This window comes from Homalodisca vitripennis, chromosome 3, assembly GCF_021130785.1.
Source record: "Homalodisca vitripennis isolate AUS2020 chromosome 3, UT_GWSS_2.1, whole genome shotgun sequence".
NCBI classification, from domain to species: Eukaryota; Metazoa; Arthropoda; class Insecta; order Hemiptera; family Cicadellidae; genus Homalodisca; species Homalodisca vitripennis.
Window position 1 is genome coordinate 121888515 of NC_060209.1, and position 27858 is coordinate 121916372.

Sequence of the window (27858 nt, forward strand, 5' to 3'; positions counted from 1 at the left end):
TCAAACAGTCTCTGCTGTTACTTGCTTTATGTGTATCTTCCTTAAAGTTTAAAAAAAATTAAAATGAATTCTAAATATCACTTTATAATTGAAATTTTATTGTTTTGAATGTTAAATAGTAATAATGAACTTTAAAATGTATGTTAACAAAATTAAATGTAGGCCTATTGAGTTGTCAAATAGTTTTTTTAAGTCTTCTCCAGTTGATTCACAATTAAAAATGTATTATATTAATTTAAATTTGTAATGTTAAATGTTGCTACAAAAATTATTTGTAAAAATCTAACAATTTTAACTATAAATTTAGATTGCAAGGTATTGAGTTCTAGTGTTAAATGTTAAATTATCCTAAATGTCTGACCTTAAAGTATTAACAGAATACAAGTATAATTAAAACAGTGTTTTAATATAAAATAGTAACACATTTTTTTCCTTTAAATTCTATTCCATTCAGGTTGTACCAATCCACAAAGTTGTTGAGGAAATGTAAGGCAAAACGATTTTACAATATCATTCATAAAAATATGACCACTTATACATATATAAATAACTACTTACAAAAAGTTCACCTATTTGGATAGTCATTTTTAAAAGAGCCTGGACTCAAATATACTAAGGTAGAGTTGCTGAATTTTTAACCCTAGCACTGCAGCCATGCCAATTCTCTTAGATGGGTTCTGGATTTTGCACATATTGCAAGGTTTTTTTTTAAAATAATATGTAGGAAATGTTAAATCTATATAATATACAGTATACATTGTACCACATCATTTATTGCCTCATGAAATGTAGTTTTAGACAGTTTCTATAATTTATAAATATTATGTTTTACTATATGTTGTAAAAAAAGAATGAAAACCATGAAAAACTTTTTTACCAATATTTAACTTTGACCTTTTTTTAACATTAAAAAAAGGAAAATTTCAAATGTTTCAAAATGTATAAAATATTATGCAGAAAAGACCATGTGCTTATTTTCAGTAGAAATAAAATTGGAATTTCTCCAATACGTTTTGTAAAAAACCACATAAGATAAAAAAATTGAAATACAGTACGCAAGTACAATTTTTATACCTAAGTGCAAGTGTCAAATTAAAAAGAATTATATTGTAAAAAGTATATCCTATTAGAAAATAACAATAAATATAACCAAAACTATAAACATATAATTCTTTATAAACAAAAAGGAAAATTAAAAAAATCCCATAAAAACACGTTTTTATAATTTGATTAAAAATATATTCCACATAGGAAACTAAACTAAAAATATTGCATAAAGATTTTTGTAAAATTACATTATAATTTGTTTACAACATATTTTGATAGATTGAATATATCCATATAAAATATGTATGTGTGATATGGCTAAAAATTAAAAAAACGATTAGTATGAAACCTTAGCTATTATAAGAATAATTATGAAAATAAAAAAATAAAATCCAAATTGTAAAACACGTGTATGCCTACTTCATATTTATAAACATTTTTAGCAAAAAGAATATTAATCAAGACTAAAAACTGAAGTTTTAATAAAACTTAACTAAAGTAACTTAAGTACTTTTTTTAAAGTACTTAACTTCTGTACTTTTGTATGCTGAAGCTACTATTCTATGAATAGTTTTGAAAAAGCATAAAATATAATACAAATTATAAGAAGCAATGAAACAAATCATTATAAAATTACTGTTTTATCTACAGAAATGAATATGAACTTTGTTGTATGAATCCATAATGGTTTTAACACTAAAATATGCCACTTTCATTATCTATTTTATACCTAAAAAAAGAACTTACTGCACTTCACTAACATTATAACTTGTGTTAACCAAGATGGCTAGAACAGCAAACTGATTAGATGCCCATTGTGCCGAGAAAGAAATTACCTCCAATTTTGTTTTGAAACTGTCGCTAACTCCACAACACAAAATACCTTCTTGACAATTCTTTCTGAAAGGAAATTTTTTTTTATTATTTAGAGCCTGCAAATTATAAAGGGGTTTATTATGTTTTATCGAACAATGTATTTTATGCAATTTACCGGGCCCAATATAAGGGTTTAGAAGAACATTTATTATAAACAAGGTAGGACACAAAACGAAATGGCAGTCACAGTGCTGAAAAAATAATTAACTTCTGTATTTTGGTGTGTCACGCTTTATCAGTCCTGTGATTGGTTAAAAATTATGGTATTTGGTAGTTTTTTCAGACCGCTGGCTGAGCTTTCAAAGTTATAGTTTTGTAAAACATGTACCAAACTTGTTACATTACAGATAAAGACCTATTGTGTACCTCTTCATACACTGCCAGTGTTAAAATTCACTATTTGATATCTTTTTTAATTATTAATGGTCCTCTCAGTATTAGATGGAAAAGACCTTTGAAAGCAATAATTATTTTCAGATTTAAGATACATGTAGTTTGTGACCCACCATGATCACCAGGTGTAATCATAAATGTGCCAAACTGTCTTAGATGGTTATATATATATTTGTAAAAATCATTTCATTTAGCAGTCTCTGGTTTGAAAAACGACAGTATAACACCCTGTTTGGTGAGCAAATGTACTATTTCATTGTTTAAAGACAATACATAAGTAAAAGTTGACTGGTTCAATTATGTCAGAATCATAAATTTCAAATAATATTAGGTAATTTTTCAGTATTTCTACACAAAGATATCTCAAATATTTTGTTTGTGATTTTCTTATTATAAGATATTATTTGGAAACTGTCTAATAATTATAGAGTTGCTTTTCTTACAAAAAATTAATATCTAATGAACCCAGAAAGAGGTATAAATATATTTTAAATAACAAACAATAAAAGAGGAATGCAATAATACAATTACAATTAAAAAGTATTTATTACCATTACTTTCAGAATTCACTTCAATAAATTTAAATTAGTTTTGAACTATCTTGGAAGTTTAATCAATGTCTTTAGATTAATGATAAATAACTCAAAAAAGAACAAAATTAATTCCTAAACAAAATGCACATTATACACTTATTTTCTGGTATTAAAAAGTAATTTAAGTGATTATATAACAATATCCTTGTCATGTGTTATCAACAAAAACCCAACCTTCAATCACACATAAATAAGTACTGACACGCACTCACAACCAACGTAGTAAAAAACATAAGTTAACCAAAAACAAGTGAATGGATTTTTTCAATCTAGGCATTTGTGATTATACCCTAGCCTTAGTGTACTCATTAGGGAACTGGATGGCATGATGTCCAAGAGCAAAGATGCTGGGGAGAAGGCCAGCGTTGGGGATGATGTTCCAAGACAAAGTCAGAGTCACATTGGAGTTGCCTCTGTAAAATAATGATACATCAATTACTAACATGAAGAAAACTATTAAGGCCAACAACAAACTATTAATTTCCTTTCTTTAAGAACAACAATTACATTGCAAAATCCTACTAACAATAATTAATACATTTATTAGTATCATAATTGGAAAAATAAGAATGGTAAAAAAGGTCATAATTTAAATTTTAAACTGACTAATCAATATACAAGTAACTCTACGCTCTTATGCAGATGTATGAATGTATTGTGTGATAACATTACACTTCTTAGTTATTAAACATTAATCAAAAGTGTACAATTTCTCTAATCCTTTACAAACCAGCTCAAAAACTTGTACGAGCCAAAATTATAACACAGATTTTAAACACTGCTAAACTAGGTATAAGCTCTGCGGATCATGTAATAGATTGAATGAAACACACATGCTTCATCACATTTAATCACAAATCTTTGTTGTTTAAAGTTACAAAATTATATTTGAATAGCATACTAAAATAATCATATCACAATACATTCACATATGTGTACCAGACAGACCAGTGTTTTATAGTTAGTATCAACTCTGGGTTGAGATATAAACTAAAAAATGTCTTTGCAAAACATAGACTGTGCCAAATTTTTATATGATCCGTCCAATAATATTATAAAAATCTGTACCCTTGGAGAGTTCACTTCTGGCTGGTTTATACCTGTCAGTGGTACCCACAATCAGTACATTAAATCAGATGTTGTCTGAGTAATATAACTTATGCTCAGGTGTGCCACATCACTTACCAAAAATGTTCAGATACTGGGGTAAAGAAATAATTTGACCGATAGGTCTAGTTTACCATGGAAAATGATTAATTACTAGAGAAGATAGGATTCCCTGAGATTTTAATACGAATAAACGTGAGAGAGAACTCTTGATCTGTTTGCTATGGTTAGGATTGTCCCCACTATCGCCTCATGATGGCTGTACCATGAGATCTGAGCCTCATTGGGTGGCCCCAATTTCTCATATCATCCCATCCTGTCACTCCGGATCTCGTGTAGAAGTCTTAATTGGTTTAAGTGCAGAAGGAATACCCTCAGCTTCTTGCCCTAATGGATAAAATCAATGCTTTTCATGTTTAGAGTTTCACAGCAACTTCTCATTTGATTGAAATATTTCATATAGCTTCAATTAAACACCTAAAACATTATATCCAGTTTTATTTAGGTACCTCCACAGACAAAGCCAGAATAGTGTTGTGGGGGAATTCTCTCACTGTAAGGTTCTGCTCCAAACATGTTAGTACAAATCCTGGATAAACTATGTTAATGACCACTTTTAAAAGATTTAAAAGTTTCATTTAATAAAAAATTATATAGTCCATATTTCTGTATTCCCTGATTTTATTAGGGTTATTATTAGGTTGTTTTGTCTCCATTTTTCATATTTATATATATTACAAAATGCTACAATTGTTACAAAATGGTTCTTGATAGTGAAGGGATTTTAATGAAAATTGATACAGTTAATTTAATGTAAGTAGATAAGAATATAAGGTTCCTAGACCACTTTCGGAGCCAACAGTAAATCAAGGGAAAATACTGTTTAAAGGACAATAAACGAATCTGTAAAATCAAACAGTAATGGAAAATACTGTTTAAAGGACAATAAACGAATCTGTAAAATCAAACAGTAACTCACGAATAAAAAATAACCGAATTTATAGCTGTTTGCTTCTACTTTCTTAAGCTGTCAAATCAATCTATTTGAAATGTCTGCTACGACGAAAAATCTTCTACTCTACAAAATTGATAGTAACACAGTCTTTATCTTTAATAGTCTTCTTTCCAGTAACAACCAAGTGTAATTTATCATGTTTATTCAATTCTTTAATCTTTTTTTCATCCAAAACAGTCAAAAATCTGTTCGGTAAGTGTACTTTATAATCTTCCAACTCGGCAATTATTGTAAACCCGAATTTATCTTTCATTTTCTCCAGATTCAAAATTTTGTATTTCTTATTTTCTTCTAATTCATTCAACTTCTTATATTCTTTGAACTTTAAATCACCAACTTCATTTAATTCCTTTAGTAGCTCCATTTACATAGGAAAAAATTTGATTGTGTCAAGTTTCACTATTTAGTAAAATATCTTTTTATTAAGGAAAAGTTATCAACTTTTAAGCTTAAAGTTGGCAATAATTTGAGATAATTCAGTAGATAATCAAGGTTTTTTTTAAGGTCCCTACACACTAGTATTAGAGTTTTTTTTTAAATCCTGAAAATCTACTGAATTATCTCAAATTATTGCCAACTTTAAGCTTAAAAGTTGATAACTTTTCCTTAATAAAAAGATATTTTACTAAATAGTGAAACTTGACACACTCAAATTTTTCTTATATAAATGAAGGGAGAAAAAGTAACATGTCCGTTTTGTAAGAAAGAAATCCTAAAACATAACTATGATCAACATTATAGCTCAAAAATCCATTTAAAAAACAAACAACTTTACGAAAGTGAACTGAATTATTTGAGGAATTGGGCTAAAGAAAATCAAATTGTCGATCATGAAAAGATGTACAATATAGAAAATTTACGAGAATTAAAGAAAAACTTTAAGGAAGATAAAAAAGATCTCAATCTATTTAAAGATGAAAAAATTCAGTCAATCGCCGAAAAATTGTCTATCAAAACTAACGATAAAACTAAGTCTGAAACGATCGAACAAATAGACAAAACTCTTAACAAAAAACCTAAAAATATCATTGATGTAGGAGTTTTATCCTCTATACAAGGTCTATTCAAGCAATACATTTTAACAAACTTGAACGACAATTCTATGTCAATTTACAAATATCTATCAATTATGAGGCCAGAAATTAAAAGTTTAATCGAGAAATTTCAAGAAAATGTTAAAAATATGAAAGGATATCTCTCTTTGGAATGTGAATACGAAAGAACTTTAGTGAACGGTGAACCACAAACTTGCCCAATGTACTTTGCTATAAAAGCAGACGAAATCTTCGATGTAAACGATTTTATCACCAAACAATTTAATAAATTAACACATCGTGAACAAACAAATCATCCAAATAAGGGTTCTGGATGGACATTTAAAAGCTGCAAACAACTAGTTTTGAGCATTAATAAACACGAAATGATGAACGCAGGATCATATATCGATTTACCAAAGATAATCAAAGATAGGAAGGCTTGTGTGAATATCAAAAATAAAGATGATTTCTGTTTTATTTATTCTATCCGATGTGCTATTGAAAAACCAGAAACTCATGTAGACAGAGCAAAACAATATGAAAAATTTGTGAATGACGAGATATTTTCGGGCTTTGAGTATCCAATGTCTTTAAAAGATATACAATTATTTGAGAAACGCAGCTCCAATTCCAAGTACAAATATCCAAAAATGTCTATAAATATCTATACTTATGACGAAAAACTCAACATTGTTCCATTACAAATTTCCGAAGTTTATAATGCCGAGTTAGAAATCGATTTATTGTATGTTAAACAAGAAGACAAATCTCATTATGTTTTGATCACGGATTTAAATAAACTCGTTTTCTCTCAATTATCTAAATGTAAAAATAAAAAATTTCTTTGTAGAAGATGTTTGAGTCATTTCTACAAATATAGTGCTTTAGCTGATCATTTAGAAATTTGCAAGCAACATGAAGTTTGTAAACCAATTATGCCGTTTCCAGGACAAAAAACATCATTTATTAATTATCAAAAGAAATTTAGCCATCCGTACGTTATTTATATGGATTTTGAAAGCATATTAGAAAAAATTCCGACATGCAAGAACAATCCACAAAAATCGACTACAAACAAGATTCAGAAACACATTCCTTATGGTTTTACTCTATATTTAGTGTCGAATGTGACCAATCGCATGTACAAACCGATATGTTATCGAGCCAAAAATGAAGAAGATTTACCTAATGTTCCAAAACAATTGTTTGAAGAACTCAATAAATTATCGAAATACATATCGAAAAAATATAATTCAAAGAACATGAAACCTATGAAATTGACTGAAGAAGAAGAAATTTCGTATCAAAATTCAAACGTTTGTCATATCTGTGAAACAGAAGGTTTTGATGAAGAAAAAAGATTAAAAGTGAGAGATCATTGTCATTTAACCGGCAAATTTCGAGGTGCTGCTCATTTATGTTGTAATCTGAATCTCAAATTTCCTCAAAATATTCCAGTTTTCTGTCACAATATGAGTAACTACGATACTCATTTGTACATAAAAGAATTGGCTAAACAATATGGAAACGTTGATTTGATTGCAAACACCGATGAACGATATATAAATTATTCTGTAAATTCTGCATATGGATATGAATTCGAAGGTAATAAACCTAGAAAATACATTAAGTTTTCTTTCGTAGATACGTTCAGATTTATGGCCTCATCTATAGAAAAGTTAGCTAAAAAATCTAAAGACAGAAGATTTTAAACATACAAATCATTTTATACAGGATGGAAGAATATTGAATGAAATTCTAAAAAGACAGCCAAATGACGACAACGAGATTTTTAAAATTCTATCTGGAAAAGGAATATTTCCCTATGAATTTATCGATAGTATTGAAAAACTTGATTACACAGAAGAGCTAAAAATTCAAGATTTCTATTCACTTTTAACAGATGAGAGCATATCTGAGAAAGATTTTCAACATTATTTAGCTGTTTGGAATAAATTAAAGGATAAAAATCTTGGTAATTACTCAGATCTCTATAACATCCAAGATGTTTTATTGCTTGCTGATATTTTTGAAAACTTCAGAAACATTTGCTTGAATTGTTACAAACTCGATCCAGCACATTATCTGACTGCTCCAAGTCTCGCATGGGACGCTATGTTAAAATTAACGAAAATTGAGCTTCAGCTAATTAACGATTATAACATGTATTTGATGATTGAAAAAGGTATTCGCGGAGGCATTTCTCAATGTATTAAACGATATGTTAAAGCAAATAACAAATATTTGAAAGATTTTGATGAATCAAAGCCTGAAAACTATCTGTTGTACGTCGATGCCAATAACCTTTATGGTTACGGGCTTATGCAAAATTTACCATATAACGAAATCAAGTGGATGAATCCTAAAACATATACAAAAGAAGAGTGGCAAGAAACAATTTTAGAACTCACTGGCGACGAAGATTATGGCTATATTCTCGAAGTTGATCTAGGATATCACAAATTTACATGAACATCACAAGGATTTACCTCTTGCTCCCGAACATTATAAAAACAAACTTTGCACAACTTTACTGGATAAAACTGAATACGTTGTTCATTCAAGAAATTTGAAATTCTATCTGGAACAAGGTATGATTTTGAAACATGTGAATAGAGTTATTGCATTCGATCAGAAGCCTTTTATGAAAAAGTACATTGATTTTAACACAAACATAAGAACCAAAGCTACAAGTGACTTTGAGAAAGATTTTTACAAGCTCATGAACAACTCTGTTTTTGGAAAATCTATGGAAAATGTGCGAAATAGATGCGATATCAAACTAGGAAATGAAAAATTTTTAATGAAACAGGCCAAGAAAACAAACTTCAAATGCTTTAATATCTTTGACGACAACTGTATAGCGAGTCACATGTATAAACAAAAGGTTAAATTTAACAAACCGATCTACATAGGATTTTCAGTTCTTGACCTATCAAAATTGTTAATGTATGAGTTTTATTACGATAAATTAAAGAAGTTCGACCCAGATTTGAATCTGTGTTACATGGATACAGACAGTTATTTCCTAGAATTGAAACGAGATCCTTTTAAAATTATTAAAGAAAATATAGATGACTTTGATACAAGTGATTATCCAAAAGATCACGAATGTTTCACTACTAAAAATAAGAAGGTAATAGGGAAATTCAAAGATGAGTTAAATAGCGAAGTTTTAGAAGAATTTTGTGGATTGAGATCGAAAATGTATTCGTACAAATATCTAGACAAAAATCCAGTTAGGTGTAAAGGAATTAAGAGAAGTGTTGTAAATAAAACAATAAATATCGAAAACTTGAAAAGATGTTTGTTCGAAGATAAAGAGGAATTTAGAGAGATGACTGTAATAAAAAGCTATAAACATGAGTTGTACACAATTACCATAAACAAGCTGGCACTGAGCGCTAAAGAGGATAAAAGAATTGTCCTAGAAAATAAGATCGAAACAGTACCGTATGGCTATAAAAATGAAGCAAAATGTGGTATACTAGACGAACTAAATAAACTTGGAAACTTTGATATGTAAATGGAAGATGATTTAATTCACTGTCACAAATGTAAGAAAAAAACGAAAAATATCGATGCTAAGATTGTTCAAACTCAAAACGGATTGTATAGAATTGCTGCAAAATGTTCAAAATGTAAGACAAATAAGAGTAAGTTTATAAAGAATCCTTATGAAAAACAAGTAAAGAAAGAATCTAAGAATAAGGAAGAAATCGAGATTGAAGCTAGAGAAATTCATGCACCAGTACGAAAAAAGTTTAAAAAGAGAAAAATTATAACTTTAGGAATTGACGATTTATGGGCAGCAGATTTAGTTATAATGTCTAACTATTCAGATCAAAATGATGGATTCAAGTATATGTTAAATGTTATTGATACTTTCTCAAAATATGCTTGGTCAAGAGCTATCAAAAGAAAAAACGGCAAGGATGTTTCAAAAGCTTTCGAAGATATAGTAAAAGATGCTATAAAGATCGGGCATAAACCTCCAAATCTTCTTCATACAGATAAGGGTTTAGAGTTTAAAAATAAAGAATTTAACGATGTTTTTAGGAAATATAACATTAAGATTTATCATACTGAAAACGAAGAGAAATCAAGTATTGTAGAGAGATATAACAGAACTCAAAACGAAAGGATGAAAGTTATTTTTGAGATTAATAAAAACTTTAAATGGATCTATATTCTTCAAAAAATAGTCACAAATTATAATGATACGGTTCACAGTACGATTAAAATGAAGCCCAAAGACGTAGATAAGGATGCAGAAAAGGAGTTATTAGACACCGTTTTCAAGTATGTTCCACCTGAAATTCACACGAAAACTAAATTTAAAATTAATGATCATGTAAGAATTGTTAGTAAAAAACAAACATTTTCGAACAAATATAAGAACAATTGGTCAAGAGAAATCTTTGTGATTTATCAAATTAATAACACAGATCCTGTAACTTATAGTATAAAAGATTTAAACAACGAAGAAATAACTGGAAGTTTTTACGAATATGAATTGAGAAAGTCAAAGCTATAATTTTTTCTATATAAATGGAGGCTCAAAAGAAATGTTCAATGTGCAAGGAAATAAAAGGTTTTGAAGAATTTTATAAAAATAGAACTAAAAAAGACGGATTTGGACATTATATTGTAAAGATTGTCATAATAAATATCGAAAAGAATTATACGATAAAATAAAAAAATTAACTCTAGAGGAGAAAGAATGTTACTTTTGTAAAGAAGTTAAGAATATTTCTGAATTTAACAAGTGGCATTAAAATTAGTAGAGATAAAAAAACAAGCATATTGTAAAGATTGTACTATAAGAATTCAACGAGAAAGTCGAAAAAAAGAGACTCATTGCGAATGTGGACGAATTATTCAATGGTTACCTAGTTATGCTAAACATTTACAAACAAAATATCATAAGTCAAGAGTTTTTAGTAAAATTTAGAAACATTTTCATTCCTTTTTCAATCTTAAATAAATTGTTGTTTTACTCTCATTTTTCAATAAGTTTCCATCAGAGTCTTGAACAGTTAAGGCGATTTTTTGAATTCTTGTAATATTTGTTCTAATTGGAATATAATCGATTTCATTCGGTTTTTCACTGATTTTTGATCCATAAGCAACATTTGGGAAAAATGTGTACAAAATTTCAGATTCTTTGTGTCAATGTTCGGTATGATTTTCAAAACTAGGTTCAACGAGATTACAATGTACTTCAATTACATCGAACGGTCTAAATTTTGGCGTTTTATTTCCTAAATATACCTGATTTGGCTCAATAGTTTCTTGAACAAACCCTAATAAATCTACAATAATTGCTGAAAACATTATTCTTACTGGTGATTTTATTTGAATTTTATTAGAGAGATAATTTTTTTGCATTTCAAACTTGTTTTCGTCAAAGTTTAAAGATTTATCTGATTGTTTGAATGTTTTCAGATAATTTTTAAGGGAATTTTTTATTTGATCGAAAGTATAATATCCTTTGTTTAAACCATAATATTTTGTTATGTTCTTCTCACTAAATCCTATACAATAAGGAGAACTTTCACTAATATTTATTACAAAATTGTCAGAATAAAAACCGCTTAAACCGATAAAATAATTTGATTCTTCCTCTAAGTGTATAGGATGTTCCAAGTTTAAAAATAATTGAGAGCTTTCTGAAGTCAACTTGAACAGCTTCATTTTCGCTATTTAAATGGAGAAATTTTTAAAGCAAAAAGATCAGATAAAACTTCAAACGTTTGAAGAAAATAAGAAAGATCAACCAATCAGATTGTTAATTGTTGGTTCAAGTGGATGTGGAAAAACAACTTTATTATTGAATTTTATCTACAATAGGTTGATTCCTTATTCCAATTTGTATGTTTTTAGTAAATCTTTAGAACAAGACGCCTATAACAAATTACAAGAAAGATTTGAAAATATTGAGAAAAACTTAAACAAAAAAATATCACATTTTTATAATGCTTCCGAGGACATAGGTCACTTAAGCGAATGTAAACCAAATTCTTTAATCGTTTTCGATGATTGTATTTTAGAAAACCAAGACGTTATTAAAGAATATTTCGTAATGTCTCGTCACAAAAACATATCTTGTATCTATCTTTCTCAATGCTTTTCAAAGGTTGATAAACAAGTTATTAGAAATAATTTGAATATGTTGTGTGTTTTTAAGCAAGATGATCATTATTCCAGAAAGATTTATAACAATTATGTGGGATCTGATATGAGTTTTAACCACTTTGTTGAGTTGTGTGATAAAATTTGGAAAGAAGACTACGGTTTTTTAACTATTAATCTAACTTTGAAGCCTAAAAATGGAAAATATTTGAATAAATTTTCTAACATAAATGCTGCTCAGTGGTCTGACAAATCTACTTGATAAAATATTTGTTACAACTATTTTTATATTATCTTTAATTTTTATTTACATTATGAAAATAACAGAAAAACGGTAAATCTGTTCACGTTCCACGTTCACGTTCATGTTTACGTTTCACGTTCGTGTTTCACGTTCATGTTTTACGTTTCGTGTTCACGTTTTTACGTTCCACGTTCATGTTTTACGTTCCACGTTCACGTTTTTACGTTCCACGTTCACGTTTTTACGTTCCACGTTCACGTTTTTACGTTCCACGTTCACGTTTTACGTTTCGTGTTCACGTTTTTACGTTCCACGTTTTACGTTTCGTGTTCACGTTTTTACATTCCACGTTCACGTTTTTACGTTCCACGTTCACGTTTTACGTTTCGTGTTCACGTTTTTTACGTTCCACGTTCACGTTTTACGTTTCGTGTTCACGTTTTACGTTTCGTGTTCACGTTTTTACGTTCCACGTTCACGTTTTTACGTTCCACGTTCACGTTTTTACGTTCCACGTTCACGTTTTACGTTTCGTGTTCACGTTTTTACGTTCCACGTTCACGTTTTACGTTTCGTGTTCACGTTTTTACGTTTCGTGTTCACGTTTTACGTTTCGTGTTCACGTTTTTTACGTTCCACGTTCACGTTTTACGTTTCGTGTTCACGTTTCAAAATTTTTCTAATTAAATGGTGAACGTAACTTCTGAAGAAGCGAAAAAAAACTTGATCAAATCGAAAAGAAATTAATCAAAGAATTTAAAGAAAAGATTCGAACTGATGAAAAAGAACAAGAATTTATTCAAAAAATCAATCAACCTGTAACTTCTGCAATAAAAAACGTTGAGGGCAAAATTGAAAATGTTTTAAGTGATAATCAAAATTTGATGAATTTGGTTCCAGTTGTACGACAATTTGCCGATATTTCAATTCCAGAATCTGAAGTGGAAGAGTTTGAAATGCCAAAATTACCATCTTCAACACCATTTAGACCTCGAATCATTGAAGACTCTACCATAGTTGAACCAATAAGTCCTGGAACAACGGATATAATAATTGGTGAAATTGGTAAAAAATTTCTTCCTAGAGCAAAGGATGATAAATTTGGTTTGTATTGGGACAGAAAAAAGAGAAGTTTTATGATTGGAAATTTACCCGTTAATTTTGAACATAATGATATCATTATTAATGAAAAAACATATGAAGGAACTCAAGGTTTATGGAGATTATTAACAGACTATGACGCTCCAAAAGATAATTTATATTCTGAAGAAGATTTGAAAAAGTATACAGAAATTTTATGGGAATCTGACTCAATTTACAAAAATAATGATCCATCTACTAAGAAGCCTAAGTCAAGTAGAGGTAAAAAATATATGAACTTAATTAAACCAATTTGGGAAAAAAGAATCGAAGGATCAGGTGTGAGAAAATACAGTGATAATAAGATTGAATACAGATATATCGACGATTTGACAAAACTCGATGGAATTATTAATTATATTTATGCTCAAGAGAAGGCTGGAAATAACAATTTTTTGAATGAAAAGAAAGCAATTAAAGATTTTATTTTGAACAAACTTGACGAAATGATTGAAAAACCTGATGGAATTAAATATTTAAAACGAATTTTGCCGGCAATAAGTTCATCTATGATTGAAGGTAGCGGACTTTTGAATGATTTTATCAACAATTTACCTTTTGAATTACACGTACCAACTTATCAGTATCTGGGGCCTGGCACAAAACTCGAAAAAAGACTAAAAAGAGGAGATCCTGGAATAAATAAATTAGATCAAGCTGCTATGGAACACGATATTTTTTATGCAAAACATAGAGACACGAATTCCAGACATATAGCAGATAAAGTTTTGCAAGATAAGGCAATGGATAGATTTTTATCAAAAGATGCTAGTTTAGGTGAAAGATTTGTTGCGCTTCCAACAGCTGGAGCAATGTTTTTGAAGAGAAAACTAGGAATGGGAATCGAAGAGAACTTGAAATTTTAACTATATAAATGGAGGTGAACGTAAATTTCAGCAAAAATCAGAAAGAAAAAATAAAATCCGCTTTTAAGAAAAAAATACCCGTTAGTATTCAATTTAAAATAGATCAACTAAAAAATGGCGAAGATAAGATATTTTTAACAAATAGACAATACAATAAACTCGAAAAACATAAGAAAAACAATAAAGGAACCAGAATAGAATTTTCTTATAATCAGTTGAAAGAACTTAAAAATGGTGGACTTTTGAAAGATTTATTAGATTTTGGAGAAAATATTCCAGTTGTTAAAAATGTTGTTCCTTATGTTCGTAAAGCTGCTCCAATCGTTAAAAAAGACGTGATTCCTATTGTTCGAAACATTTTAAATTGGTTAGATAAAGAGTTGGAAGATGTTACAGGATCTGGATTAGATGAAAAAACTTTGAATTACGTGAAATCAAACATTAAAAAAAATTTGAAATAAAACCATTAACATTTGGAGAATTGGAAAAAATCGCAAAAACATTAAACATTTTAGAGGAATATTCATGAGAGCTACATTACCTGAAAAAGTTAAGAAATATGAATGTGGAATTGTTAATTTAGACTCGATTATGGGAACTGGAACTCATTGGATTTGCTATTATAAAACTGATAAGAATGCATTTTATTTTGATTCGTATGGAAGAATTGAGGACAAACCGCCGATAGAATTGATCCAATATTTGAAAAAATCAAACGTCTACTACAACGATTCTCAAATTCAAGACTATAAAGACCCACCAATTTGTGGTCATTTATGTGTTTTTGTTTTGAATGAACTGACTGATGGTAAAGATTTTAAAGACGTTGTCAACAAATTATTGCTTAATAAATATGGATTCGCAAAATATTTTTGATGTGTTTGGAATACAAATTAGAACTGAAAATATTCGAAATAATGTCAATTTTGATAGTTTGAGAAATGAGTTTGATAACAAGTTAGAAAATTTATTACAAAACCTTCCAGATTCAGATATATTTGCTGTCGAGATTGAAGATTTTAAAGCAGAATATGATAACAAACTTGCAAATTTCATGAGTTCAAATGAAGTTGCTGATAAAATAAAAACATTGGAAAAAGAAGTTGATGATGGTGTAAAAAAATTATTTACCAATTTAATGTCTCATATCGAAAAAGCTGATAAAATTACCGAAGCGATCAAAGTTGAAAAGAATTATGTTAGTTTGGCTAATAAAAAAAGAATTGTCGGTGTTCGACCTGGTATTGACAAACATGATGTTGTTGTTAAAGAACAAATTTTAAAACCTCTAAAATTATCAGAAAACATCGATATTGTTGATTTACATGATCCGAATGTTAAAAATGCCTTAGATTTTAAAGGAAAAAGAATTAGCAGTGTTAGTAAAGGAATTAATCCATTTGATGTTGTTGTAATGATTCAATTAGAAGATCCTATTAAAATGTTTAATGAACTAAAACAAAATTATGAGAATCATAAACAGCATGTTAAAGATTTTACAACAGAAGTCTATGAAAAACTTGATGAAAGAAGTAAAAGATCAGTAGACGATGTTGGTGAAATTAATGAAAAACTTACTAGATTTAAAGAGTCTTTTGATAAATTTAGTTTAGATGCTACGAAAACTTTTGAGAATATTGGTCATAAATTTGTTGAATACAATGATTCTTATGCTGACAAATTTCAAAAAATAGAAGAAAAACTTAATAAGTGGGAGGAAGATCTTACTGAAATAGGTATTCGCGTAGGGTTTTATACATGATAAAATTTCCTTATATAAATGGAGCTTATATACTGTGTGAGATGTAAAGAAAAAACTGAAACAAATGATATAAAATACTATGCAAACATCAATGGAGTTAAAAGAGTTTCTGGAAAATGTGCTGAATGTAACGCTAAAAAGAGCCAATTTATAAAAACTTGAAATTTTTTCTTAATAAATAGAGATGGCGGGACATTACAGTGCTTTCAATCTTTTTATAATGCAACACGAAAGAGATTTGAAAAAAGAACATTGGGATGATATTTCTCAAAAATATGAATTATCCGAAGATATGATGAGATTATACGTAAACAAATTGAATTGGTATAACATTGCAAAATATCAAAATCTGTCCCCAGAGTTCATTCAAGAAAATATACATTATCAATTAAAAGATCATATGTCTGTTCTTTGTCTCTATCAACACTTGAGTATAAAGTTTTTGGATGAAAATAAAGATACAGTTGATTGGAACAATATTATAGATAGCGGTTACTATCCTGTGCAGATTTTATTGAAATATGTGGCCGAAATTGCAAAATTTAAGGAAGAGAATCCCGAATATGACGAAGTAGATCATTAAAAAATGACTAAATCTATTCTTATCGACTTATACATGATTAAAATTTTCGTAAAAAAATCTTGAAATTTTTTCTATATAAATGGCGGACTACAAAAAGTATTCAGGCGATATTGAAAGGGCGGAGTTTAAAAATTTCTATCCAATTAGTAAACAACATTTGAATGAACCGAATAAAAGAACTGAGTTTAATATTGATTTTGGAGATAACTTTTGCTCGTCTAACTTCCAGTTTTATATTTCTGGAACTTTAACAAAACAAGATGGTCAAGCATATCTTGGAACTGATAATGTTAGATTAATCGATAATTTTATACCGTTTTTATTTTCTAAGATTGAAGTAAGAAAACACAATAAATTGATAGAAGAAGTCGAAAACTGTGGCCAATTAAGCACTATTAAAGGAACCATTTGTTATTCCAAAAGTGATGTATTTTCAAACAGTTTTGAATCAACTTTTAAATTTGGACAATTTGAAGCGGTTGGTGATTTAGCACAGGTTTGTTATTACAGGTTTTCAAACAGATAGACAGAATAATCAAGAGAAAAATCCTTCAAAGTTTGATAGTTTGAATGTAAAAAATATCAGAGTAAAATTGAACGGTTCTTATTATCCAGATGAATTACAAAATTTAAACATTTCAGGAGGTCTTTTCAGAATCATGTATCAGATGTATCAAGATTTTAAGAAAGTTTACTACAAAAATATGGAAATGTATTATAATCCTAAAGAATTTTTAGCGAATAGACCTATTTATGTCATTGATACAACAAAGAGTTTGACAAATATTTCTGCTTCAAAGAACGATATAATTATCAATATGGATTTTCAAAATGCTGTTACAAACGCGATTTGTTATGTTGTTGTTGTTTCTAAAAAATTTTTATCATATGATGTGATTAAGAACGATATTAGAGAAATTCAGTAAAATTTTAGATTTCTTGATTTTTCATTCCATTTCAGAGATTTTTTATTAAAATTTTAATATATTTACCACACAATTTCCGTTTATTCGAAACAGATATGAGAACATTGGCAATAGATTTTTCATTAAGATTTTAATATATTTACAACAGAATTTTCGTTGATTTGAAGCAGATATGAGATCATTTCCAATAGATTGATTCGAAGCAGAAGTTTCCAATAGACACCTTAAGAAAGTAGAAGCAAACAGCTATAGATTCGGTTAATTTTTCATTCGTGAGTTACTGTTTGATTTTACAGATTCGTTTATTGTCCTTTAAACAGTATTTTCCCTTGATTTACTGTTGGCTCCGAAAGTGGTCTAGGAACCTTATATTCTTATCTACTAATGTATATATATATTTATATTTATATATGTATATATATATAATATATACATATAATTAATTTAATGTATATATATAATATATACATTAAATTAACTGTATCAATTTTCATTAAAATCCCTTCACTATCAAGAACCATTTTGTAACAATTGCTGAAAATAGTTTTTATTGTTTAACTGTGACCCCTTTTATCCAAATGGTTTAAATAATGAAGCTACATTTTGTATTTCAAGGAAAAAATGCAGAGAAATTTATTTAAAATTTGACATAAAATCTTGTAATCTGTACTTTTTACATACAGACTGAAGGCAAACTTTGAAATTTTCACTGCATATTGATTGTAAGAAACTTAAATAATTCCTGTCAAATAGTACAGCAAACATTAGTTCAACTATAATAACTATGGTTAAATACATGAGTTTCATTTTTAGAGTTGATGGGACCTTTCTTGGATAATCAAAATTTGAGATGGGAATGGAGGCGGATCACCATTAAAACCTTGCTTTCAGTTAGTACTGAAATCTAAAAACTGGGTAGCAGCATCAAACAAACACAGAAGAGCCTAACAGAGGCTAATGAAAAATATAGTGGGTTAGAGAATTAAAACTGTTGTATGTAATATCAAATCACCCTCACATTTATTTCTGCTCTGAGACACCTAAAAAGTGGTGTTAGTGTATTTAGAACTGATACATGGTGTTTTGCATGTGAGCTTCAATAAACCAACTCCAACATACACAAACTTAAGAAATTAAAAGCCCTGATCAATTAACCGCCGACTTGAAAGCACCCTGTAGTTAAACCTTACACTTTTTTACTCACTTGCCCCCCTGCTTGTATTTCTTTTGGAAAGTTTATAGTGCATAACGGTTGTCTAGCAAACAATTAGTTATATCTATACATACACTTATTTTATTCAATGATTTAAAATTCGTAATACCTATTTATTGTTCCAAGATATAAAAATAGATAGTCTGACTACAGTTTTATATGATGTCTCTCAAAAAATTACATTTACAAAAATGGTTGGTGAAATACCCATTCAGACGGAAATAATCTTTTATTAGTTTTGGATTCAGAGCTGTGTTTATGATACTAAGAAAGCTTTTATTTCTACTAATGAAATATTTTTAAAACTGGACAAGATAGATAGAGACAGAGACCACTAAGCCTAAGTGGTCTCTGCCTCATTATTTTCTCTTCTGCATAATGATTAGTTTCAGCAACAATTTCATTTATTATTTCAACAGTAAAAACAAATGGAAAAAGTCTGAAATACAGGGTTATTTCAATTAGTTTCCTTATACCCCCAAAATAAAGTGTAAGGAAAATGTGGAAAACCAGGCCCATCATAAATAGTCCAACAGTTGTCATATCTGTAACATACGATGTGGTCTAAAAGAATAAAGAATGCTCATAGGCTGCTCTCCTGTGACGTCACATCACGCCACTACCCTACAACCAACGGTCAAGCTGGCCAGCCAGCAGTCCACCCAGAGTCCACCACCAGACACCGTCATGTAACCTCCGCGTCCCCGTCCGTTCCTTTACGAGCGGTCCTAGAGCAATGTTACTCTAAATGTGTAGTTTAATTATTCTTCCCGACCCATAGAGAGTACAGTGTCGACCGCATACATTACAGTGGCGACGAGGAAAACAACTGCAACAGTGGAACGTCGCTTACAGTGGCGACGAGGAAAACAACTGCAACAGTGAATTACAGTTGATTTAGTGCGGAAGGGCAACAAGCGTAATGAACACGTGCAAATAACAACGAATGTGCAGGGACATTCGGGACATTGAAACAGTGAATTACAGTGATATAGTGCGGAAGGGCAACTATCGTAATGAACACGTGCAAATAACCGCGAATGTGCAAGGACATTCCGGACATTCCAACGGTCGGGGAGTAGTAAGGTACGCCGATCGATATAAACTATTCTTGGTGTAAGCAGCGCACAAGCTGATTTTACCGGGGACATTTTAAACAGTTATTACGGAGTGTACAAGAAAACAAAATGGCAACTATCGGGTCTATGGGTTATTTTGATAGTGCGGAAGAATCGTGGCAGTCTTATATAGAGAGATTTGAGTTTTTTATTGATTGTAATGATATCGATAATTCAAAGAAACTAAGCACTTTGTTGACAGTTATGGGTGTAAGGACCTATACGTTACTGAAAGACTTAATTACACCAGACAAACCGTGTCTGACAAGTCGTACAAGGAAATTGTGGACACTATAGCGAATCATCTGCATCCCAAGCCTTCTTTTATCACGGAAAGATTTAAATTTAGTAGGCGGAATCAATTGGATCATGAAACGGTTAGCGATTATATTGTGCATTTAAAACAGTTATCTAAGTATTGTGAATTTGGTGATAAATTGCCAGACTACTTAAGGGACAGATTAGTCGCGGGTCTGCGAGACCAACAGATACAGAAAAGACTTCTCGGGGAGGAGAACCTCACTTATGAAAAAAAGCCGTGCAACTAGCTACTGCAATGGAATTTTGCTGAGAAGGGGGCGGCCCAGATGACAACTGCAGGAGGACGTATTCACCGGATGCAGAGCAGCGGGTCGATACCGAAAAAGGACACAGGCGGCGAGCATCGCAGCGAGACGGTCATCGGACGGCGGGAAGGCGCTGGGAGACATCACCTGCTATTGTTGCGGCAAGCGAGGATCACACACAGCATCGCAATGTCGGTTTCGTGAGTACACGTGTAATCATTGTAAAAAGAAGGGACACCTTGAAAGAGTTTGTAGATCGAAAAATTATGTTAACAAACCTAATGAGAACAAACCAAATGTTTTTACAAATAGGTCTAAGGAGCCTTCAGCTAAAGGGAAAACAGTTTTACAGCAATAAAAAGCAATATGTTTATAAAGGTAGGGCAGCACTATGTAGAGGAAAGTAAAGAATCAGCAGAGTCCCGGTTCAGATAATCACTGGAAACATAAAGACAATGACGATGTGTATGACATTTCCAATCTATTTACGGTTAAAGAAATAGAAACTAAGATTAATAAAATTGAGCCAATAACGGTACAGTTATTAGTGGAAAGTAAGGAAATTGTATTTGAAGTCGATAGTGGAGCTTGTGTTTCAGTTATGTCAGAAAAAGATTGTAAGAACTAAGTTAGGAAATATAAACATGTATCCAACTAGCTTAGTATTAAGTTCATATACACATGAAAAGATCAGGCCTTTAGGTAAGGTTATGGTCAATGTACAACATAAAGGTAAAGAGAAACAATTAGCTTTATACATCGTAGCTAATGGGGCTAATCCCTTGTTAGGGCGTGATTGGATGCAAGCATTAGATTTAACAGTTAGAGTGCCTAGTAATGTAAAACAATGTACAGTCAGCTGATCGCACGAGCATGGTGGGGGTTGTGCCAACTGCAGGCGGCAGCGCGGCAGACGCATGCACGCCTGTCAGTGGAAGCCACAACACACCTGTAGAGGTAAACAAACAAACATCTGTCAATCCGTCTGTTGTCAACAACAACAAACAAGTAGAATTACTGTACAATGAGTTTCCAAATGTATTTACGGATAAGTTGGGATGTTTCAAGGGTGCACCAGTTAAATTAAAGTTAAAAGAAAATGTAGTACCAAAATACTTTAAACCTAGGACGTTACCTTTTACACTTAAAGAAAAAGTAGAAGCCGAGCTGACTAGACTAGAACAAGAGAACGTTATTTCACCAGTAGATACACAGTGAATGGGGGACTCATTGTACCAATTATTAAGGCTAAATGGGAATATAAGAATTTGTGGGGGAGATTATAAAATAACTGTAAATCCTTTCTTGGAGGTAGACCGACACCCGTTACCGAAAATTGAAGAAATATTTGCCAGCCTACAAAACGGAGAAAAATTCTCTAAAATATGATTTATCTTCAGCATCATCAGCAGCTTAAACTAGATGTAGATAGTCAAACGTATTGTACAATTAGCACACACAAAGGATTGTATGCTTACAATCGCCTATGTTTTGGTATCAGTTCAGCACCGGGAATATTCCAGAGAATAATAGAACGAACATTACAAGGTATCCCGGGGGTAACTGTATTTTTAGATGACATTCTAGTAACAGGTAAAAACAATGAGGAACACATGCATAGACTTAGACTAGTGTGTCAAAGACTTGAAGACAATGGGTTCACAGTGAGCAAGAACAAATGTAAATTTTTTCTGTGACAGTTTTAGAATATTTAGGTTTTGTTATCAGTAAACAAGGGTTGCATACCGCACCTAGTAAGGTTGAAGCAATTGTCAAGGCACCTGAACCTCAAAAATGTGACACAGCTTAAAGCCTTCCTTGGTCTTGTTAATTACTAATTACTATTCACGTTTCATTCCTAGGATATCCACTATTTTAACCCCAATGTATCAGTTGTTAAGAAAGGATACCGATTTTGTATTTAATTTAGCATGTAAGAAGGCACTACAAGAGATTAAGCAAAAGTTAATCTCTGCTGAAGTTTTAGCGCATTATGATCCTGCATTACCACTAGTGGTAGCCAGTGATGCTAGTCCATATGGCATTGCATCAGTTTTGAGTCAGATTCAATACGACGGTACAGAAAGACCTATATCATTCGCAAGTAGAGTGTTAAATAGCGCTGAGAAAAACTATTCACAAATAGATAAGGACAGCATTAAGCATTGTATTTGGTTGTTAAGAAATTTAGTCAATATTTATATGGTACACAGTTTTTGTTAAAGACTGATCATAAGCCTTTAGTGGCTATTTTTGGACCAAAGAAAGGGTTACCTGCTTTCGCAGCCAGTAGGTTACAACGATACGCTTTGTTTTTAAGTGGTTTCCAATATGAGATTGTGTATGTTAAGTCCCAAAACCATGGCAATGCCGATGGTTTATCTAGATTACCTGTAAATAGTGAGATTAAAGATGAAATCTCGGATGATGACCTTAATATTAATGTCATAGGTACCTATTTGCAGTGTTTAGCTGAAAATGACATACCATTAAGCTATGTAAACATAAAAGAGAATCAATGGTAGATAGTGAAATCAAAAAGGTAATATCCTATGTAGAATTAGGTTGGCCTATTGTAACTGAACCAGATCTAAAGCCATTTGAAATTAGACAGTCGGAATTAACCTTGGAGCAAGGAATCCTAATGTGGGGTACAGGGTGGTAATACCTAAAAGGTTCAGAATAAACATTTCTGAACGAATTGCATACTTCACACATAGGTATTGTTCGCATGAAGGCATTAGCCCGTGCATATGTATGGTGGCCTAATATCGACCGGGACATAGAACAACTAGCTAACAGCTGTGCAGCCTGTTTGGAGGAACGAGCAAAAACCGCCCAAGGCTTTCCTGCATCATTGGAATGTTCCAGAACGAGTTTGGTCTCGAATTCATATTGATTTTTTTTGGACCTTTTCAGTCCAAGTTATTTTTGGTGGTAAAAGATGCGTACTCTAAGTGGCCAGAGGTGTTGCCCGTTGCTTCAACGGCAGCTGTTCACACGATTGTGAAATTAAGGGAATTATTTAGTAGGTATGGTATTGTAGACCACATAGTGTCCGACACGGACCACCTTTTACCAGTCAAGAGTTTAAAGAATTTTTGATGTCAAATGGTATCAAACACACGTTTTCACCACCATACCACCCAGAAACCAATGGTTTGGCAGAACGGTCAGTCAGAACTATTAAAAAATAAATTGAAAATAGCTCTTCATAATTCCAAGGATTTAGAATTAGCTTTGAGTAACTTCCTGTTCACTTATAGAAATACAGTGCATTCTACTACCAATCTATCGCCAGCTCAATTAATGTTGGGCAGATCGCTAAAGTCTAGGTTAGATTTAATTCGCCCAAATGTTAAAGCAATAATGTCAGATAATCAAGAAAAACAACGATTGTTACTATAGGGGTAGTAAAACTAGACAGTTAGCTATTGGACAACCTATCATAGCCAGAGATTACAGAGGTAGAAATAAGTGGATACCAGGTGTGGTAGTTTCACGATTAGGACCAGTCACGTATTTAGTTGAACTGAATACGGGCATGAGGTGGAAACGACATTTCGACCAGTTGGTAGGTTTACAGTGTAGTCCGGAAATGTCTGAGTTGACAACAATGCCCTAGACTCCCAGACGCAAGCGTGGCAACAGAGCACACGCAGGAAACGATCGATATACAGTCGCGGGACAGAGCGAGCGCAAGGTCGCCAGTACTTTTAGCAACGACCTTGCCCCCCTCTCCGCAAAACCATAACAATAACAGAAACGCTCAGGGGCAAAGCCCCAGCCCACGTACAAATGTAAACAATAACAGTTCCAGCGTTTCACCCAAACAAATGAACCTGTTAGACGATACCCACTAAGGGATCGTAAAACCTTTAGTCAAAATGGACTTGTAAATACAACCCAATTGTGACTTGTATATAATTAATATTGTTTAAGCATTATTATTATCGATTTGTTAATTGTGTTCATTCAATGTGTTATTAATTGCTATATTCTGATTTATTGTTTTTGATTGAAGTGTTTGTGATTTGTGTTAAATGATTATATTGAGTTTGTATTTTGTTCTCTATAATCTATACTTACAAAAATAAAAAGAGTATAATGTCAATTTTCTTATTCATTGTAATTGATTTAAAATTGGAGAATTGTAAAAACAAATTGTAATTGATAAAATTTCTAAAATTGTAGGGGACTTATGTATTTAAGGGGGAGGATTGTAGTGTATTTAGTGTGAGAAGTACTAAGTTGGTAGGTATCCATAGTGATATTTTAATGTCTGCACCAGTGATGTTGGCAGTATGTATTGTCAGGCGATGTAACATACGATGTGGTCTAAAAGAATAAAGAATGCCTCATAGGCTGCTCTCCTGTGACGTCACATCACGCCACTACCCTACAACCAACGGTCCAAGCTGGCCAGCCAGCAGTCCACCCAGAGTCCCACCACCAGACACCGTCATGTAACCTCCGCGTCCCGTCCGTTCCTTTACGAGCGGTCCTAGAGCAATGTTACTCTACTAAATGTGTAGTTTAATTATTCTTCCCGACCCATAGAGAGTACAGTGTCGACCCGCATACATTACAATATCCTTCACTCCACCACCATTATTTGAGGTTGGGCCTAGGCCTTCATCACTTTTACTGACAAATTTTCCAACGTTGGCAGGACGAATCAGGAAAAAACTAAGTGTCCGGTAATGACATTTCAGTTGAGAAGAACACAAAATGAGGTTAAATCCATCGACTAATAAAAACAAAAACAGCAGATTGCGATTGTTTTTTTATTCAGCTGTTAATAATGTTAGTTCCTAAGATTTCCGTGCGATCGCAGCACTAACCAAAGACATCACAGACCGGCTGCAAGTAGAAAACTGATGCCATACGAGTGGAACGGCAAAATTACAATGTCGGATGAGGTCCGATGTACAGGATGCCAGGGTTAATAAAAATAAAATTTGTTTTTAGATTTTCTTTTGACATTTCCAGCACTGTTTATTGTATGTACTTTATTGTAAGCCTGCATTTGCAACAAACTTTATTCTTGTTCACCAATACAGTTATTTCATGAAGAAATTGTATTTTAAATAACAGGAAAATCTGTCAGTAAAATACATGTTAGCAGTGGTTAGAACTGGCTAGTAAGTAGTAAATGACATTTTTTACCTGAGACCATTACCATCATCCCAGAAGTAATATTTTGTGTTCATATTTTTGAAGTCAAGAACTGCGTTTTCTCCTCTCAATATGATTTTATCCCATAAAACAACCTAGAAAGAATAAAAATAAAATTACAAGTACATAAAACCAGTTGTACATTTATTTTAAAAGAAAGCATTGTACCACTAAATGCCTTCATTATTAAAACTCATAATTGAGGGATTATCACTTTAAGTATTCTTAGAATATAGCTTATTACCCGTAGGTAGCTATCCAGTAAAATTACATTTACACTTTAATTTTAAACTGGAGGCATGTAGCAAACACAGAATAACATTCTGAAGTCCCCGCCATGATCCATAATGTCATGCACAACATGCAAAATTAACACAAAAATATAGTTCAAATGAATTCACATGACTGTGGAACAAAATGTCAGCACGTATTTTGTTCGTGCTTTAGCTCATATGTATTATTTACCAATTGATGAAAATAATGATGTATTTCTACTTTTTTATAGTAGTAATGTCTTTGAAATTAAACTGCCACGTTATCAAGTTATGTAGCAGCTATTTAGAAAGAAAAATCAAATAAAAGTGCACACAAACAAAATAGTTAACAAACCGAAAGAGTGCAGTAACATAATAACTAAAGTATTTAGCTTAGTGGTGTCAGCTACAATTTTAACAAATATACACTAATATTAAGAAGGATAAATGATAAGTACAATTACAGATAATATAATAAAGAGCAGTTCTAGGATAATGTTTTTCATCATGTTCCAACCAGACTATATTACAAAGATTATTAAAACTGATTGATTCTTCTTTATGGAATTCCAAAATGTCATGGTCAAGTAGCTTTTTGTAAATCTATGCTGAGTTCTGAATACTTTTAAGATTCTGGAGTAATTTATTAAAGCATTTGGGTCCAGCATACTAAACGTAATGCTTGAAAATTGATTTATTAACCTTTGGTAACCTAAATACTCGTTGTCGAGAACTTCTAATGTCATGAGGAATATTTAAGATTCAAGATTCAAGATTCTTTATTTGTCTTTAACCCTTTGAGTGCCGCAGCGTCTACATAGTAGATGTTGTGAAATGTGCATAAATTGCCGGTATCTACCCAGTAGACGATTTTTATTTAATTAATATCACATATAATTCATTTTTGTTTTGACAAATAACTTATTTCACTGCTATCTACAAGTTTCGAACTATCAATTGTGATTGATTTTTATTGTTCACCGCCCCCTTGTAGTTATTTGTCATCAGAAAAAAACAGATGACGCAATAGTTGGCCAGCTGCTACTTGTTGCCATTAAGTACACAGTTTCGTTCGTTGTGTGTTTACATTGTGCTAGTTTCGTGTGTTTATGCTGAAAACTGTTGTTATTAATATTCTGCAATTGTGTTCAGTAAAACTTAAAATGCATTTATAAACTTCTTTTTCCGTGTTTAGTGACGTATATTTTATTGTTGGATTGGTGATGAAGTAAAACGCAAGTTCCAATCAAACTATTGATTTTAGGTGAAGTAAGGTTATATTGTAGGCCTGTGTATATTTTTATATACTTTTTATATAATTAGTATTTTACAGTCGTCTTACTTCATTGAGCGAAATAGGGTAGTTATAATATTGTTTCTAAACTTTTGACAAACTTGAACAAAAATTGCTTTTTGTTGTATTTTGTATATATTGCAGTATCTGGTTAAATATTACTGTAAAACACCATATTATGCATGATTTTTGTTCAGTTTTTCATGCTCTTTCATATGGTATAGCTAAAAAAAATTAAAAAAAATATTGTATAAATAAAATTTTAGTTCAAACTTAAAATTTATTTTTTTTCATTTTTTAGTTTTTTGTTATAACCTATATTCTTTTTGTGTAAATAAAAATAAAATTATAATATTATATGGAAAAAAATACCTTGTTTTATAACACACAAACCAAAAAAAAATTATTCAAATCGGTTGAATAGTTTTTTAATATAGTTTTTTTCCCACACGCTTGCAAAACAGAAGGAAATGCTCCGGCAATTTATGCGTATGACTTGGGAAAATATGCT

The 27858-nt window shown here is 31.1% G+C and overlaps 1 protein-coding gene across 1 annotated transcript in view; it reads right to left on the reverse strand.

Moving 5' to 3' along the window:
• Window positions 1-2838: 2838 nt before the first annotated feature.
• LOC124357458 (signal peptidase complex subunit 3) overlaps window positions 2839-27858 on the reverse strand; it is a 36584-nt gene continuing 11564 nt past the window's right edge. Inside the window, exons 4-5 of the mRNA XM_046809282.1 lie at window positions 25791-25894; window positions 2839-3322 (exon numbers count right to left, since the gene is read on the reverse strand). Coding sequence (XP_046665238.1) covers window positions 3193-3322; window positions 25791-25894 — 234 coding nt within the window. The 3' untranslated portion in view covers window positions 2839-3192. The remainder of the gene's footprint in view (window positions 3323-25790; window positions 25895-27858) is intronic.